This window comes from Berghia stephanieae, chromosome 11 (assembly GCF_034508935.2).
Source record: "Berghia stephanieae isolate SIO BIC M18660-M18661 chromosome 11, UCSD_Bste_1.3, whole genome shotgun sequence".
NCBI lineage: Eukaryota > Metazoa > Mollusca > Gastropoda > Nudibranchia > Aeolidiidae > Berghia > Berghia stephanieae.
The window spans coordinates 374,742-394,636 of record NC_088370.1 but is presented as its reverse complement, the minus strand read 5'-3'; the positions used below and the strand labels follow the sequence as shown (position 1 = coordinate 394,636).

The following is a 19,895-nucleotide window of genomic DNA, read 5'->3' as shown; positions in this document are numbered from 1 at the left end:
GGTGCAATTAATTAAGTGGGATGGGTGGTGATTGGTGGAAGATAGGCAACCGAAGCAACGAATCGCTGGGGAAGTAGTAGGCTATGGCGCGAGACCGTAGGACCGTGGTCCTTGCAAGGACCGCCCCGCACTAGTTGAAAGGTGATAAGAAGTGAGGACCGGCGCCGGTCTTCCCTCTGGGACCGGTCTTCGGTTCACAGCTAAAAGACCGTCGGACCGCGGTCCAGACCGGTCTTCAGCGCGGCACTAGTTTAATCATATGTATTTATATATATATATATATATATATATATATATATATATATATATATATATTATATATATATATATATATATATATATATATATATATATGATTGTATGAGTGTATGTGTATGTGTGCCTTCCACCAAAAGAAAGTAATCAATAAGGTGTATTTAATATGTAGTACAACGACCAATGGGATTGTGTATTTGTGTCCTGGGGTATTTCTAAAGTCAACTCACTTTTCCATTATCTTTTGGTGATCGTTGACGTGTGTTACGATGTAAGTTTTTTTGGGGTTTTTTTTTTGGGGGGGGGGGGGGGGGTGTAAGAGTGAGGCTAGTGACTAATGAAGGCTGCTCAATATTCACTTTATTTTGATGTCCATGGACGAGTATTGTGACATAATGTTTGAGGAAAGTGTCAGGTTACGTGTGGACGAGTATTGTGACATAAAGTTTGAGGAAAGTGTCAGGTTACGTGTGGATGAGTATTGTGACATAATGTTTGAGGAAAGTGTCAGGTTACGTGTGGACGAGTATTGTGACATAATGTTTGAGGAAAGTGTAAGGTTACGTGTGGACGAGTATTGTGACATAATGTTTGAGGAAAGTGTCAGGTTACGTGTGGACGAGTATTGTGACATAATGTTTGAGGAAAGTGTCAGGTTACGTGTGGACGATTATTGTGACATGTTTGAGGAAAGTGTCAGGTTACGTGTGGACGAGTATTGTGACATCATGTTTGAGGAAAGTGTCAGGTTACGTGTGGACGAGTATTGTGACATGTTTGAGGAAAGTGTCAGGTTACGTGTGGACGAGTATTGTGACATGTTTGAGGAAAGTGTCAGGTTACGTGTGAACGAGTATTGTGACATCATGTTTGAGGAAAGTGTCAGGTTACGTGTGGACGAGTATTGTGACATCATGTTTGAGGAAAGTGTCAGGTTACGTGTGGACGAGTATTGTGACATAATGTTTGAGGAAAGTGTCAGGTTATGCGTTAGCGAATGCTACGATTGAATACAACAGGGATGTTTACTTTCTTTTGGTGATTGTCGACGTGTTTTGTGATGTCGTTTTTGAGGACAGTGTCAGGCTACGTGTTAACGAATACCATGTTGAGACTCACTGTTTTGTTATGATGATATTGATAATAATAATTATAATTATTAATTATAATTGTTATGATGATATTGATAATAATAATTATAATAATGAACTGTTTTATAACGTAAAGTATCTTCAGTCAGGAGGCTCTTGCCGCTTGAAATAAACAAAACAAAACAACATATCGTGAATTATAACCCACCCACCTCGATTGCAAATGTGTAGTTGTTTAAAAGCCTCGATTAAAATGACCCTCACCTTGGCAAAAACTCTCAAACCTAAGACTGAAGGAAAGCTTTGTGAAGTCTCAGGTTTCACAGGTTTATTTTTTAGCTCTTTTATATTAATAATTATTTTGCCAAGACGAGGGGTCATTTTAATCGATCGATATATGAAGGCCGAGTTTTCGGGCCAAAATTTTAAATACGCATTTACTTTTTACAGAATACGGCAGAGTAAATCTATATTAAATTAAAGTCTCTCCACTCCTCCTCCCCACCCTCCTCATCTCATCCCCCCCCCACCTTCCTTTGTATAATGTGAGGGTGTGATGACCATTGCAAATAAACCAACCCCAAGCTGTATGTAATGTGTAATTGTAGCATTAGCTTGTCATACATTTAGTTATCTCTAATATTGAAGGAGTGCGTTTGACACTAACTGACAGAAGAGGCTTGTGTTCTGATTTAACTACTTCTAAAGCGATAATTGTTGTAAGACTTTATGGATGTAGAAATTGTCAGAGAATTGGATAAAAAAAAATATATCGTACAATTAATAAATCCAAAAAAAAAAGAAAGAAAGAAATAATAATGATAATAAGTAAATCAAAGTAACCCAATAACAACAACAACAACAATCCGCAGGAAATGGAATGTTTTTCTGTCATTTGATCAAACGCCTGATTTGTTATGGAAATTTCTATTGATTTGTCTAGAACTAGAACTAGAACTAGAACAGAACCAAGGCGTCAGATGTTCTCATTCAATTCTAACCCATCATTACACGTCATTCAAACACACTTACTTCTACACTACTCATCTTTCTGTTCTCGTTCTTCCATTCCAGATGAAATGATTTATGATTTTATACATTATATTATTATATTTAAAGTCTGTGTGTGAAAATGATTACTACTACTATTGCCTTTTTTTCTCATTGATATTTAATTTATACGCCAGAGATACCAACTCTCTAACATCTGCGTTTGTTGTCTTTTTTTTTTTTTTTGCCCATGAGGATGGATGGGGTTCCTGACCTCCCATAGTGGGCAGGGAGGTACTTGCTGTGTCTTCTATCCTCCTAATCTGGGTGGCGTTCCTGACCTCCCATAGTGGGCAGGGAGGTACATGCTGTGTCTTCTATCCCCCCATACCCGTTTTCCAATTGTTTCCTGTCATTGTCTTGGAATGAGATTACTTAGTTTTGTCCTGATCCTTGCCAGAGTTCCTTGGCTGGGAGGGACACAGTCGAATGTATAGTTTTGGGAGATTTGGTCAGTGTAGCGTGGCTCAGCAGTACAATCTTTGCTTCGTACCCGAAAGGTACTGAGTTTGATCACCTGCCGCTGCGGTGTGTGGCTTTGAGCAAGTCACATCGCCCTAGTTCAATTTGTGGCGCTGCACTGCGACTGACACCTGGGTTATTCCAGTCTTCCCTTGGGATAAACCCTATAGAAAAAGTTCCTCTATGGGATGAATAAAGGGAATATTATTTTTATTTAAAGTTGCCATGAATTGTCCACCTCTCTTAGCCCCGGGTTCACTCCCCACTGGAGTCCATATCCAGTGGTTCAGCCTTTCACTTCCCAGCAGTGTCCACCTCCCAAAGCCCCGGGTTCACTCATCACTGGAGTCCATATCCAGTGGTTCAGCGTTCGCTTCCCAGCAGTGTTCAACTCTTATATCCCCAGCTTCACTCCCCACTGGTGTCCACCTCCCAAAGTCCCGGGTTCACTCCCCACTGATTTCTATATCTGGTGGTCCTGTGCTCACTTTCCTGTAGTGTCTATCTCTCATAGCCCTGGGTTCACTCCCCACTGGTGTCCATCTCCCATGCTCCTGGGTTCACTCCTCAGTGGTGTCCACCTCTCATGCTCCTGGGTTCACTCCCCACTGGTGTCCATCTCCCATGCTCCTGGGTTCACTCCCCACTCATGCATACCTCCCATAGTCCTGGGTTCATTCCCCACTGGTGTCCACCTCCCAAAGTCCCGGGTTCACTTCCCATTGATATCCATATCCGGTGTCCCGAGTTTACACGCTTGTGATGTCCAAGTCTCATAGCTCCAGCTTCACTCCCCACTGGAGTCCATATCCAGAAGTTCTGTATTTACTTACAAGCGCACCTCTCATAGCCCCGGGTTCACTCCCCACTGGAGTCCATATCCACAAGTTCTGTATTTACTTACAAGCGCACCTCTCATAGCCCCGGGTTCACTCCCCACTGGTGTCCATATCCAGAAGTTCTGTATTTACTTACAAGCGCACCTCTCATAGCCACTGGTGAGCATACCCGAGTTTACTCCTTGGTGATGTCCAACTCTCATAGCCACCACTTTATTATCTTTTATTTTTTCACCAGCAGTAATCCTCTGACATACAATTATTGTTTGTTTTTCAGTTAAAAGAAGAAAATGGAATAGTCAAAATATTCTAGATTTCCAATCAAAGCACCCAATAAAAAGTAAGACAAAAGGGGGATTGGTTCAAATAGGGAACAGATGTAGATTCCATGAGCATACTGTCAATATACTTAGTTTGAGATCACCTAAAAGTCTTATCCAGACACCAGCAAGGATCCCACTAAGAGGAAGACACTCAAATGTTTACAAATCTTATGTTAAAAAGAAAAAAAAAAGAAAAAAAAGTGCATTACAGTTAGGGAGAGATGATTTAAAGGGAAAAATAATATAATCTCCCCAACTATAACTATACATTCGACTGTTTCCCTCCCAGCCAAGGACTCCGGCCACGGTCAGCAAAACTAAGAAATCTCATTCCAAGACAAAGACAGAAAGCAAATGGAAAACTGATATATAGGGGGATAGAAGACACAGCAGGTACCTCCCTGCCCACTAATGGAGTACAACAAAACACAAGTTTATATCATTTACATAATTATAGCGTTTAATTTTTCATAGTTGTCAATATATTTTTTGAAAAAATAATAAAGAAAAAAATAATTGAATAGTGTCAGTACTAAAGTTACATTGATAAATTTAAGACTAATTCTATATGGTTGAAATTGAAAGAAAGAAGTGTGAAAACGAAAAAGAGGAAGAGGGGGGGGGGGGGGGGGGGGGCTATGTCAATATTATTAGAAAAATCTTTTAACTGCTGTTTTAAACTTTATCAGTACGATGCTAACATCTAATAATAGCATACTCTTTGCAAAATAAATATCATCTTGTTCTACTTGTTTATTTGCCGTGATCAAATGTGTGGTCTTAGGATATTTTTTTTTTCATATTCATTTTTGCATCATTCTTCAAATCAAGTGGTAATAAATAATAATAATAATAATAATAATAATAATAATAATACACTTCTGTAGTTGCAACTTTCAATCTAATATGTTATTGATGACAATTTTTGTTTAAATTATTCAAATCCATCCACTAGCTCTTTTGTAATAAATTTCAACAGATTCTCTAAACTAATATCTCTATGACTCTATTTCCCTGAAATTAAAAAGAAAAAAAAGAGCTATGGGTGAAAATTTGTGGCTATGTGGTCTTGTGGTTTAACACTCGATTTAGGATCAGAAGATCCTGGGGTCGAGTCGGCACATAGTTGAGTCCTTGGAAAAGGCTCTTTACTCACATTCTCTCACTGCATTCAGGTGTAATATGAGTACCTGGCCGTCAATAGTGCTGTCTCTGTCCGAAAAAATTGTAATATCGCATCACAGTCGTTATGTCCCATCCTACATGTTATGTGTTGCTGTTGACCAGGGACCATTTGTAAAGCGCTTTTTGATCCGCCATTTCCTGTCAGTTTTCATGGTATTCCACAATTGATTTAATGTTTATAAATAAGTCTTTTCAACCAGGCCAAAAATATCAAAGGTTGGAATTAACTAATCAATCATTTTATTTATTATTTTATAAGGCTATTCGGACAGACTACTGTCACAGAAGGCTTAATAAGCATAAAACGTCTTCTTTCCATTTCTTGGATTAGCCATGACACACGATATCACTAATGCTGAGTTATCCATCATTCTATGTGAAGACAAAGAGCTGCAATGGGAATAATTCAAATGATGACCAATTCTTTAGGAGGAGGTTTGATAGGAATTTTACCGAGCACAAACATGTTAGCTTTGAAAGCCTCGATGTCCTGAGGTGATAATTCTTCCATTGAACTGAAATGTTTATTGCCACCAACACTAACAGCACCTGCCCCACTCCCTACACTAGCCACATCCCCAGCCCTGGCCATCGGACTATTATTGCTACTGACATTCCCAAACAGTCCAGTAGAGACCTGTGGACCCTTCCCAAATAATCCTGCCCCTCCATTGGCATGATGAACAGGAGATGAAAACAATCCACCACTTCCCATCGCCGCTACTGCGGATGGGTTTTGTGTTGATTGGCTGAATATGCTGGGAGTTGTAACACCATCACCACCAATCACAGCAGGTTTACCAAAAAGTCCTGTACCCAACGTGCTTGTAGCTGGATTATTATTGTTACTATTATTATTATTATTCATTGCCCCAAACAGACCACCAGTGTTTTGGCTCTGATTTTGTCCAAAGACACCAGGAGGATTTCCCACTGATGACGTCTGCCCAAAAATGCTGCCAGTGGCTGCAGGTTTTCCAAAGAGGCCTGTGCCAGCAACGGGGGAGGCGGTAGTTGTTGCTGCATTGTTATTTACAAAATTACTAAATACAGAATTTTGCTGAGGATTTCCTGTGACTGAAGCAGGTTTTCCAAACAAACCAGTAGATTGCTGAGGCTGACCAAATAAACCAATTCCTGGTGTGGACTGACCAAATATGGAATTGCCACCAGTCTGAGGCGGTTGAGTCTGAGATCCAAATAAACCTCCACCAGGTGACGTTGTGTTACCGCTTTGTTGGGTTCCTTGAGTCTGAGATCCAAATAAACTTCCACCGCTTTGTTGGGTTCCTTGAGTCTGAGATCCAAATAAACTTCCACCGCTTTGTTGGGTTCCTTGAGTCTGAGATCCAAATAAACTTCCACCGCTTTGTTGGGTTCCTTGAGTCTGAGATCCAAATAAACTTCCACCCCTTTGTTGGGTTCCAAACACAGAAGTTGCTGCATTGGCATTTCCAAATGTTGAATTTGTTGGTCCAAAAGGTGATGACTGCCCAGCTGGTTTACCGAATAATCCTTCATTCTTACCAACACCAGAACCAAAAGTGCCACCACCAGAAGTACTTCCACTCTGTCCAAACAAGCCTGTTGATGGATTACTGATTGCTGCAGTCCCAAACAAACCTTGGCCACCTGAAGGTGAAGTAGCTGATCCAAAAATCGATGAACTGGGTCTTGTGACAGAAAATGACCTGTGAATCAAAATAAATTATAAAAACTTCACGTAAAATTAAAACTCTTCTTTTTATTTTATTTTCCATCTCTTTCCTCTATATTTAAAACACCAGAAAGTAGCATTTGTTTAATTGTAACACACCTTACTAGCAAACACGTGTGAAGTGATATGTTGTGGTTTATAAAAATATTTACCATATAATTTGAACTTTTTAAAATTTTTTATAGTAGTACAAAATCTAGAGAAAAATTTCACAAAAGGTCAATGGTAGAAATTTTGTGGACAATCATATTCCCATAGACCTCTATTACCAACAATCATATGCCATAGACCTCTATTACCAACAATCATATTCCCATAAACCTCTATTACCAACAATCATATTCCCATAGACCTCTTTTACCAACAATCATATTCCCATAGACCTCTATTACCAACAATCATATGCCATAGACCTCTATTACCAACAATCATATGCCATAGACCTCTATTACCAACAAACATATTCCCATAGACCTCTATTACCAACAATCATATGCCATAGACCTCTATTACCAACAATCATATTCCCATAAACCTCTATTACCAACAATCATATTCCCATAGACCTCTATTACCAACAATCATATGCCATAGACCTCTATTACCAACAATCATATTCCCATAAACCTCTATTACCAACAATCATATTCCCATAGACCTCTATTACCAACAATCATATTCCCATAGACCTCTATTACCAACAATCATATTCCCATAGACCTCTATTACCAACAAACATATTCCCATAGACCTCTATTACTAACAATCATATTCCCATAAACCTCTATTACCAACAAACATATTCCCATAGACCTCTATTACCAACAAACATATTCCCATAAACCTCTATTACCAACAATCATATTCCCATAGACCTCTATTACCAACAAACATATTCCCATAGACCTCTATTACCAACAAACATAATCCCATAGACCTCTATTACCAACAATCATATTCCCATAAACCTCTATTACCAACAAACATATTCCCATAGACCTCTTTTACCAACAAACATATTCCCATAGACCTCTATTACCAACAATCATATTCCCATAAACCTCTATTACCAACAAACATATTCCCATAGACCTCTATTACCAACAAACATATTCCCATAAACCTCTATTACCAACAAACATATTCCCATAGACCTCTATTACCAACAAATATTCCATAAACCTCTATTACCAACAATCATATTCCATAAACCTGTTACCAACAAACATATTCCATAAACCTCTGTTACCAACAAATATATTTCCATAAACCTCTGTTTACCAACAACATATTCCATAAACTCTATTACAACAAACATATTCCATAGACCTCTATTACCAACAAACATATTCCCATAAACCTGTTACCAACAAAATATTCCATAAACTTTACAACAAACATATTCCATAAACCTCTATTACCAACAAACATATTCCCATAGACCTCTATTACCAACAAACATATTCCCATAAACCTGTTACCAACAAACATATTCCCATAAACCTGTTACCAACAAACATATTCCCATAAACCTGTTACCAACAAACATATTCCCATAGACCTCTATTACCAACAAACATATTCCCATAAACCTGTTACCAACAAACATATTCCCATAAACCTGTTACCAACAAACATATTCCCATAAACCTGTTACCAACAAACATATTCCCATAAACCTGTTACCAACAAACATATTCCCATAAACCTCTATTACCAACAAACATATTCCCATAAACCTCTATTACCAACAAACATATTCCCATAGACCACTATTACCAACAAACATATTCCCATAGACCACTATTACCAACAATCATATTCCCATAGACCTCTATTACCAACAATTATATTCCCATAGACCTCTATTACCAACAAACATATTCCCATAGACCTCTATTACCAACAAACATAATCCCATAGACCTCTATTACCAACAATCATATTCCCATAAACCTCTATTACCAACAACATATTCCCATAGACCTCTATTTACCAACAAACATATTCCCATAGACCTCTATTACCAACAATTATATTCCCATAAACCTCTATTACCAACAAACATATTCCCATAGACCTCTATTACCAACAAACATATTCCCATAAACCTCTATTACCAACAAACATATTCCCATAGACCTCTATTACCAACAATCATATTCCCATAAACCTCTATTACCAACAATCATATTCCCATAAACCTGTTACCAACAAACATATTCCCATAAACCTCTGTTACCAACAAATATATTTCCATAAACCTCTGTGACCAACAAACATATTCCCATAAACCTCTGTGACCAACAAACATATTCCCATAAACCTCTGTTACCAACAAATATATTCCCATAAACCTCTGTGACCAACAAACATATTCCCATAAACCTCTGTTGAACAAACATATTCCCATAAACCTCTGTTACCAACAAACATATTCCCATAAACCTCTGTGACCAACAAACATATTCTCATAAACCTGCTATCAACAAAAATATTCCCATAAACCTCTGTTACCAACAAACATATTCCCATAAACCTCTATTACCAACAAACATATTCCCATAAACCTCTGTTGAACAAACATATTCCCATAAACCTCTGTTACCAGCAAAAATATTCACATAAGCCTCTGTTACCAGCAAAAATATTCACATAAACCTCTGTGACTCTGACCATTCTCCCTCGTCCAAACCTTCAATCTACTGCTGGAGAAAAAGAGATAACTCAGAGTTGGACGACTTACTGACTGACACAAAAATCGTCTCCCTTAGATAACACTTACTTAGTATCCCTAATCTTTTGGATGGACAGAGATCTTTACAGTCCTAACTGAATTGAAAATAAATGTCTAATGCTGTACAGTTTTTGAATGAAAACTTCTTAATTCATATAATAAAGAAGCATAAATCAGATTTATTTTTTTACAATTAATGCTTTATTTTCTATTCTTTTTAAAATCTCGCAATCTATCAAAGATACACACAAATTGATTTCAATACGAAGTATCAAGTTTAAGTAGTAACTTTTTAAATTATCTAATTTAAATTTGATTATTTCGGACCTGGTAATACAGCATATAACTTGAAAAAACAGGCTGGTATTTGCCCACCCTGCCCATTATTACCAGCCGTCCCTGACACACCTTTAAGGATTTTAAAGTGTTTTTCAATCCCCGTGACCAGAGTACACACCTTTAAGGATTTTAAAATGTTATTGAATCCTCGTGACCAGAGTACACACCTTTAAGGATTTTAAAGTGTTATTGAATCCTCGTGACCAGAGTACACACCTTTAAGGATTTTAAAGTGTTTTTCAATCCCCGTGACCAGAGTACACACCTTTAAGGATTTTAAAGTGTTTTCCAATCCCCGTGAGGGAAAATATTTCATTTTTAAAGTTAACCAATGCGACTGCAATTTTTATTCTTAAAAAACTACGAATTAAAAAAATTTCAAATATGCATGTCTGGGTATTCAAAGGGTTAAAAAAAAATCTGGATATGAAAAAACAGTTGATTAACAAAAACTAACACTTACTGATTTGCTTTTTTCTTTCTTGCATCATCAATGAAAGATGCCTATGGAGAAAATGAAGGCTGAGTGAAAAAAAAGGGAAGTGTTTATCCAGCCCCTTTGTTTTAAAGTGATTAATACCTTGTGTTCCAACCTAAATGAGTTCTGGTCCTCCTCTTCCATTCACGCCTTGTAAATCTTGACACAGAACATGTTCCCAAATTAGTTTTGTCAATTTCTGATTCACTTGTGTCGCCAGTTAGTTGCTGCTGCCATTCTGTGTCGTGGCCCTATCACACTCACAATTTAACCCGCCATTCTGTGTTGTGGTGCTATCACACTCACAATGTAACCCGCCATTCTGTGTCGTGGTGCTATCACACTCACAATGTAACATGGCATTCCTGTGTTCTGGCGCTATCACACTCACAATGTAACCTGCCATTCTGTGTCCTGGCCCTATCACACTCACAATGTAACCCGCCATTCTGTGTCCTGGCGCTATCACACTCACAATGTAACCCGCCATTCTGTGTTCTGGCGCTATCACACTCACAATGTAACCCACCATTCTGTGTCCTGGCCCTATCACACTCACAATGTAACCTGCCATTCTGTGTCCTGGCGCTATCACACTCACAATGTAACCCGCCATTCTGTGTTCTGGCGCTATCACACTCACAATGTAACCCGCCATTCTGTGTCGTGGTGCTATCACACTCACAATGTAACCTGTCATTCTGTGTTCTGGCCCTATCACACTCACAATGTAACCTGCCAATCTGTGTCCTGGCCCTATCACACTCACAATGTAACCCGCCATTCTGTGTCCTGGCCCTATCACACTCACAATGTAACCTGCCAATCTGTGTCCTGGCCCTATCACACTCACAATGTAACTTGCCATTCTGTGTCCTGGCGCTATCACACTCACAATGTAACCTGCCATTCTGTGTCCTGGCCCTATCACACTCACAATGTAACCTGCCATTGGTGTCCAGGCGCTATCACACTCACAATGTAACCCGCCATTCTGTGTCCTGGCCCTATCACACTCACAATGTAACCTGCCATTCTGTGTCCTGGCGCTATCACACTCACAATGTAACATGCCATTCTGTGTTCTGGCCCTATCACACTCACAATGTAACCTGCCATTCTGTGTCCTGGCCCTATCACACTCACAATGTAACCTGCCATTCTGTGTCCTGGCCCTATCACACTCACAATGTAACCCGCCATTCTGTGTCCTGGCGCTATCACACTCACAATGTAACCCGCCATTCTGTGTTCTGGCGCTATCACACTCACAATGTAACCCGCCATACTGTGTTCTGGCGCTATCACACTCACAATGTAACCTGCCATTCTGTGTCCTGGCACTATCACACTCACAATGTTACCTGCCATTCTGTGTCCTGGCGCTATCACACTCACAATGTAACATGAAGTTCCCTTCTAAGAGCTCTGCCGTGAGCAACTCAAAGTGAAGTTTTTACTCACATTTTCTCACCATATATTCAAGGGTAAAATCAGTACTTGTCTCATCCTACATGTTAAGATTTATGGTTGGCTTCAAGTCCCTTTAAAACAATTTGATCACAGGATATTGCAGTACATAAAAACTGAGTTCATTCAAGATAACTTATCTCCCCCTTCCTTTTGAAATATAAGTTTTTTTCTTGCTATCAAATCAACCAAAAGTCATGCTCGATTCCAAATGTTAATGTTTAGTAAACTAGAATAGATGACGTTTATGTGTAGAAAACTAGAATAGATGACGTTTATGTGTAGTAAACTAGAATAGATGATGTTTATGTGTAGAAAACTAAAATAGATGATGTTTATGTGTAGTAAACTAGAATAGATGATGTTTATGTGTAGTAAACTAGAATAGATGTTTATGTGTAGTAAACTAGAATAGATGATGTATAATGTGTAGTAAACTAGAATAGACGATGTTTAATGTGTAGTAAACTAGAATAGATGTTTATGTGTAGTAAACTAGAATAGATCACGGTGACTAAAACTCGAACTTTTAGTTTGAGCCAGCGCTCCACCAGTGGGAGGGTAATTAATCAAGTTGTGACAGGTCGATGACTCATCATGCTACCGGCATCGGCATTTTTGCTACCTGTATTTTTTCTCTCCGATTCTGCATTTTATTGATATTTTCAAATAATCGTTGCTCAATAATCCGTTGACGTAACTTTTTCTTATTCATATATTCTTGTTCTTCATAATTTAAAGAATAGTGTCATACCATTTGTATGGCTATGAACCGAATGGTTTTACAACGCCACTCTCCATGAGTTGTACTATAATTCAATACAAGATCATAACTATAATTGGTAAGAAACATGTGAATAAATAGCATAAGTCACCGCACAGGCAAATAATTTTAGGATAATCAGAAGCAGAAGAGAATGAGGAAAAAGTGTATGTAAGTTTTATGGCCTGTTCAGACCTGGCAGTCCTGTGAGAGGTCTTGATATTGTGGTAACTCCTTATCAAATCCACCAGTATCCTGTCACATTAGATGACGTGTTAGTGTGTGTCTTATAAAACTGATATCCAATCATTCCTTATGAATAAGATTCACTTGATGACATATTTCATTAATTAATAATAAAAATTCTATGGTTTCTCACATTCCCGATCACATTGTCAGTAATAAATTTACTAAGAAATATTTCTATCACTATCTCTTCTATTTTCACACATCACAACTAACGAAGTTTCATGTCCAAGCACAATGCAAGCAACACCATCATGAAAACAAATAAACAATTTAACAATAGTTTCTTATTTATTTTCAACACCAAGCAGAAAGGAGTGATATCATTCTAATATTTAGGATTACTATTCGGGGCCCTTATGAAGTGACTACTGACGTCTGGTTCAACTTGAAGCAATGATGTTTCCATTGTGAAAGACAATTTTGCTTTTTCACTTCGAAGTCCTCCTGCTCTTTTTTCAATCTTCCCTATGCTAGAGTGGAGCAGTTCACCACCTTGCTCGCCATGGAATCCTAACCCTATCTTATATCGCTTCAACCAGTCAATGCAGTGCATTTCCAATATATGTAATTTGGGGGTAATTGAGTGAGGGAATGCTTCTCTGTAATTCTGCAAATACCTTGTGACGGCTTCCTCTGCTTTTTCAATTTCTTCTGATGACATGGGATTTGAATGGGATACTAATTTATGTACATCTCTGTAGCTGTCATTTAAAGTATTATATTTGATCTCAAGTTGAATTATTTTCGTGATTATTGTGTCTCTTTGGGTGTTTGTACTAACTGCATGTATAGCTGTCTTTGTAAGGTCTCTGTAGATTTCTTTCTTTATGTATTTGTGGCAGTGATTGCCAATGAAGTGGCCACCGTGAAATGCTTGTCTGACAATTTTATTATGATCTAAAACATTTTGTATTGCTTTTCTAACTGGTCCGATGATACTTTCTTTACATTCTTTCATGTCTTGCAATTTTTTCTTTATCTTTTTAAGTTGCTTCTCCCACCTCCTCTTTTCGACTTTTGTATCACTCATGACAAGGCATTTTCGTACAAAGTCTTTATCTGTTTTTAATGCAACAGCCTTTTCCCAACACCGGCCATACTTTCTATAGTAAGATTTCTCCTTCAACCCTGAAAGTGTAGCTCTTTCCTCAGAGATTTCGTCATCAAATGCATTCAGTTCATTTTCTAGATTTTTGTGATGTTTGGTGACAATGCCAAGAAGCAAATGCAGATATGGAGGCGCTACATGGTCCAGACTAATGGATATCATAGGTGAATGGATGACATTGTTATACTGCCTCGCTTTGCTAAGCTCTTCTCCGTTATTTTTAAATTCCTCATAATTGTCATTCATGGACGAAAGAGTTCTCTTCTCAGAAGCTAAACATTGTAGTTGGCTTTGCATTGTCTTTTTGCTGGCAAGGCACCAGAGACATGGATAGGTACCAGAGGGTCCTGAGATTCCATACAATTTGGATAAGAACCAGTAGTCTCCAAAAATAAACAGTCTAACTTTCTTGCCTCTCCATTCTAAAGATTTCAGAGCGTCAAATTGTGGATTTAAATGATCTATGATTATCTTAATATTGTGTGTTGTATCGTGAACTTTAGCTATTGATATCATATAGGTGTTGTCCCTGGCATTTGGCTTAATTATATTTAGAATGTGAAGTGCCATCTTGAAACTGCCCTTCCCATGGTCACCGCCCACTTTTATCCAAATCTCATCTTCTGGTATACTGCCATTATGCCATGTGAGTGAGCCCTTGCTGTCGTGCTTCTCCAGCATCCGTGATACAAAATCAGATAAGTCCTTGATGAAAGCAACATTCACTTCTGCTTGTTCTGTTGACTTCGGGTCTTCAAAAAACATCCTTTTTATAACAATATCGTCCCCTGTTAAATGTTTTTGTAGTGACCTAACTGCATGCTCGTGTGGAAGATGGGTGGCGCTTAAAGATTTTAAAATTCTGTTTTGAATCTTGAATTGATGGTATGATATATTCATACTTTCCTTCATTCCTAGTGCTTCCTGGACAGATAATTTTTTTCTAAACCCCATTATTCTTTCAAATTCCGTCTTCCCTTTCCCCTTTATCCTCTTGAATTCAGAAACCCTCTGACACAGAACATCATCATCCGTCATCCCACTCATTTGCAACCTCACATTCTCTATTACCTTAGCTCTTTTCTTTCTTTGTGGAGAACTGGAGACAGCTGATGGTTTTCGTGGCTGTATAACTTTTTGAAATACAAGGGGTTGCCCTCCAGTTTTAAATCGTAAAGTGTTTTTGTCCCCTGATACTGTCATTTGTCTTTTAGCATAATGTGTGTGTAGAAAAAGCTCCTCATTGTTCAGTGGTGTATCTTTGTCTTGTAATGGTACGACAATGACAGGGCCTTTGGTCAAGGGTGATGTTGTGCTATCAACTAATATTGGCTTTTTTGATGGTGGTGTCTTGAATGGGCTTGTTGACATGTCCTTCTGTTTTTTTATGGGCGTCGATTTGGCAACAGGGTCGGGGAAAACATTATCATTTTCAAATAAAGGTGAAATTGGTCTTGAATCAGAGATCATAATGTTTTTGTTTCTCGTGTATGTTTTTTCTGAGTCCTCACCAGCAATCGATCTTGCAAGACGCATAAGTACATCTGCATCACTGTCCTCATCATTTGCTATTTGTGTATTTAATTCATGTGCTGTAATTGTATCTGAGCTATTTTTTGTTGTGTCTTGATGTAAATTTGAATGAATTGTCACTGAACTTGTGTTGTTTGCGAACTCTGTGTCCTCTGCATTGTGATTGTCATACAGATTTGATGAAAGTTCAAAAACCTCTCTAGGAAAAGAAGTATCAGTTGAAAGGTCAATTTTGTTTTTTGTGAATTTATTTCCTATGTTGAAAGAGTTGTATGCTGAACATGATGAGCATTGACTCTCACTGAGACTGGAGTCAAAACAAGTCCAAATCTTATCACTATCACATATCCTATCTATGAGTTGATTCTGTGATGCTTCACTACCTCTACGTTTAATGTTAGTTAGAGTTGTAATACATGTTCTACATATAGCAGGAGATTGAACATTTTTAGAGTCTTTATCTATATTAACACGACAAATAATACGAATGTCCTTACTGAAATCAGACACATTTCTGATGGTAATCTTTTTGCGACTCTGTTGTCTGTTCAAACATCTTTTGCCACAAAGTCTACATAGATTATTTAGTTTTGTTATATGAGTTTCAAGAGAATGTTCCATTCTTGTCTGTAGTACAAAAAAAATTGTTTCAGTACCACAAATAAAATTAATATAAAAAAATTAAATCACTCAACCAAAAATAATAATGTTATTTCACACAACGGATTGCCCAGATTTTAAATAATCATAACTTTTTTATTTCGTGTGAATTAAGCGTACTTCTTGGACATACTATTTGAAAATTTATTGTATTATTTTCGGGTGTAAGAAAATATGGCCCTCACGGTGACAAAACATGTTTTAAAAATATTTTAATCAATGATATACGGTGGACAGAACAATTTCACTCACTAATTTGAAATATTCTTATCTGCTTTATAATCCAATTGGCACTTCACAAAAATATATATAGTTACCACAGAAACTTAAAATATTAAAAAATCAGAAAAGAAATCGTGTGTGACACATAGGTTTCCAGTAGTAAATGATGTAAGGAGTGCATTTCTTATGCAGTTTTTGATATTATCACCCTTGTTTTCGGACCTCGATTACCTCCCCTTGTTTCAACTGACGAAGGTGCGGGTAATTAATCACTTGTGACAGGTGAAGTTCCCTGTTATCAGTGATTTGCCTGTGATCAGGGGAGTGGAATGGGCGACAGGGGAAGATGCACAGTGGGTGGCACGGGGGATCAAGCAAGATCAAAGCAAAAACTAAAGAGTCAAAAATTACGTTAGTTTTATTCGCCGTGAGATGTTTATGTGTAGTAAACTAGAATAGATGACGTTTATGTGTAGTAAACTAGAATAGATGTTTATGTGTAGTAAACTAGAATAGATGACGTTTATGTGTAGTAAACTAGAATAGATGACGTTTATGTGTAGAAAACTAGAATAGATGATGTTTATGTATAGTAAACTAGAATAGATGATGTTTAATGTGTAGAAAACTAGAATAGATGACGTTTATGTGTAGTAAACTAGAATAGATGACGTTTATGTGTAGTAAACTAGAATAGATGACGTTTGTGTGTAGTAAACTAGAATCGATGATGTTTATGTGTAGTAAACTAGAATAGATGTTTATGTGTAGTAAACTAGAATAGATGACGTTTATGTGTAGTAAACTAGAATAGATGACGTTTATGTGTAGAAAACTAAAATAGATGATGTTTATGTGTAGTAAACTAGAATAGATGATGTTTATGTGTAGTAAACTAGAATAGATGTTTATGTGTAGTAAACTAGAATAGATGATGTATAATGTGTAGTAAACTAGAATAGACGATGTTTAATGTGTAGTACACTAGAATAGATGTTTATGTGTAGTAAACTAGAATAGATGTTTATGTGTAGTAAACTAGAATAGATGACGTTTATGTGTAGTAAACTAGAATAGATGACGTTTATGTGTAGTAAACTAGAATAGATGTTTATGTAGTAAACTAGAATAGATGACGTTTATGTGTAGTAAACTAGAATAGATGTTTATGTGTAGTAAACTAGAATAGATGAAGTTTATGTGTAGAAAACTAGAATAGATGATGTTTATGTATAGTAAACTAGAATAGATGATGTTTAATGTGTAGAAAACTAGAGTAGATGACGTTTATGTGTAGTAAACTAGAATAGATGATGTTTAATATGCAGTAAACTAGAATAGATGACGTTTATGTGTAGTAAACTAGAATAGATGACGTTTATGTGTAGTAAACTAAAATAGATGATGTTTATGTGTAGTAAACTAGAATAGATGATGTATAATGTGTAGTAAACTAGAATAGACGATGTTTAATGTGTAGTAAACTAGAATAGACGATGTTTATGTATAGTAAACTAGAATAGACGATGTTTATGTGTAGTAAACTAGAGTAGATGACGTTTATGTGTGGTAAACTAGAATAGATGATGTTTAATGTGTAGTAAACTAGAATAGACGATGTTTAATATGCAGTAAACTAGAATAGATGACGTTTATGTGTAGTAAACTAGAATAGATGACGTTTGTGTGTAGTAAACTAGAATAGATGACGTTTATGTGTAGTAAACTAGAAAAGATGACGTTTATGTGTAGTAAACTAGAATAGATGATGTTTATGTGTAGTAAACTAGAATAGATGATGTTTATGTGTAGTAAACTAGAATATATGATGTATAATGTGTAGTAAACTAGAATAGACGATGTTTAATGTGTAGTAAACTAGAATAGATGATGTTTATGTGTAGTAAACTAGAATAGATGATGTTTAATGTGTAGTAAACTACAATAGATGACGTTTATGTGTAGTAAACTAGAATAGATGATGTATAATGTGTAGTAAACTAGAATAGACGATGTTTAATGTGTAGTAAACTAGAATAGATGATGTTTATGTGTAGTAAACTAGAATAGACGATGTTTGATGTGTAGTAAACTAGAATAGATGTTTATGTGTAGTAAACTAGAATAGATGATGTTTATTTGTAGTAAACTAGAATAGATGATGTATAATGTGTAGTAAACTAGAATAGACGATGTTTAATGTGTAGTAACTAGAATAGATGACGTTTATGTGTAGTAAACTAGAATAGATGACGTTTATGTGTAGTAAACTAGAATAGATGATGTATAATGTGTAGTAAACTAGAATAGACGATGTTTAATGTGTAGTAAACTAGAATAGATGACGTTTATGTGTAGTAAACTAGAATAGATGATGTTTATGTGTAGTAAACTAGAATAGATGATGTTTATGTGTAGTAAACTAGAATAGATGATGTATAATGTGTAGTAAACTAGAATAGACGATGTTTAATGCTTAATAAACTAGAACAAGTGAGGTTTAATGTGTTTTAAGCTAGAGTAGATTAGGTTTAATGTGTCGTAAACTTTACTCATCACCATGATTAACGCAACAGTCTTTGAACTGTTTCTATTCATTCGCAATTTAAAACAATTACATGGAACATAGACAATAAGATAAATTGTCCAATTTTGTAACATTTGATACTAATTTGTTGTTATTCGATTGACTCACTTCTTTTTATGACAGTTTAAAGAACGCATGTCGAAATCTTACACTACAAAATCCAATAAATGGCGTACACAAGTTGGGAGGAAAAGAAAATCATTTTTTGTGAATCTCGATTGAAAAAGAAAAGACAAAGGTTATAATACGACGCATGCACATACATCATAATGGTTTTGTAGAAAGGTAGACAAAATAAAATTAGACCCCATTCAATTTGTACTTGTATTTTTATGATCATGGGTCGTTTAACCATCACCGAAAGAAACCAAATAATCGGCATGTGCAGAGCAGGTTTGTCGGCAACTCAGGTTTCAAATCGTTTTGGTTTCTTAAAGTCAACAATAACAAAACTTTTCATTAAGGGGATCCACGGGTCCTGTGCTTCTCAAATTTTGAGATTAAGGATTCAAATGTAAAAATATCTGTAGAATCCATTTCCTTAGATTTCAAAACTCAAAAAGGGGTCTAAAACTCCTAAAATTACCCTTGAATAATTTGAGCCTAGTCTTGTTTTTAGGCATATGAAATGTATTTTTGCGTTTTTCTCAAAATGTCATTTTTGACTAACTTGCAGAGACGCCAACTTTAAATTTGGCTCACAAGAGTTTCAGACACCACTTGTAGGAATTTCAATGCCGAAAGAGGAATTTCCGCACACAAGAAAAAGGAATTGGAATGGTATTTGGCATACAGATTGTATAGTATCAATTCTAAATAGATAACTG

General features: G+C 36.7%; 2 protein-coding genes across 2 annotated transcripts in view; one reads left to right on the top strand and one right to left on the bottom strand.

Moving 5' to 3' along the window:
- The first annotated feature begins 364 nt into the window (after positions 1 to 364).
- Positions 365 to 2,482, top strand: LOC144957403 (uncharacterized). The gene is made up of 2 exons (XM_078888686.1): positions 365 to 1,048; positions 1,142 to 2,482. The coding sequence occupies exons 1-2, from the start codon at positions 624 to 626 to the stop codon at positions 1,263 to 1,265; spliced, it is 549 nt and encodes a 182-aa protein (XP_078744812.1). The 5' UTR covers positions 365 to 623; the 3' UTR covers positions 1,266 to 2,482.
- Positions 2,483 to 5,422: 2,940 nt separating this feature from the next.
- Positions 5,423 to 19,895, bottom strand: part of LOC144956270 (uncharacterized) — a 30,253-nt gene continuing 15,780 nt past the window's right edge. The window contains exons 6-7 of the mRNA XM_078886732.1: positions 10,462 to 10,502; positions 5,423 to 6,896 (exon numbers count right to left, since the gene is read on the bottom strand). Of these exons, the coding sequence (XP_078742858.1) occupies positions 5,612 to 6,896; positions 10,462 to 10,502 (1,326 nt within the window). The 3' untranslated portion in view covers positions 5,423 to 5,611. The remainder of the gene's footprint in view (positions 6,897 to 10,461; positions 10,503 to 19,895) is intronic.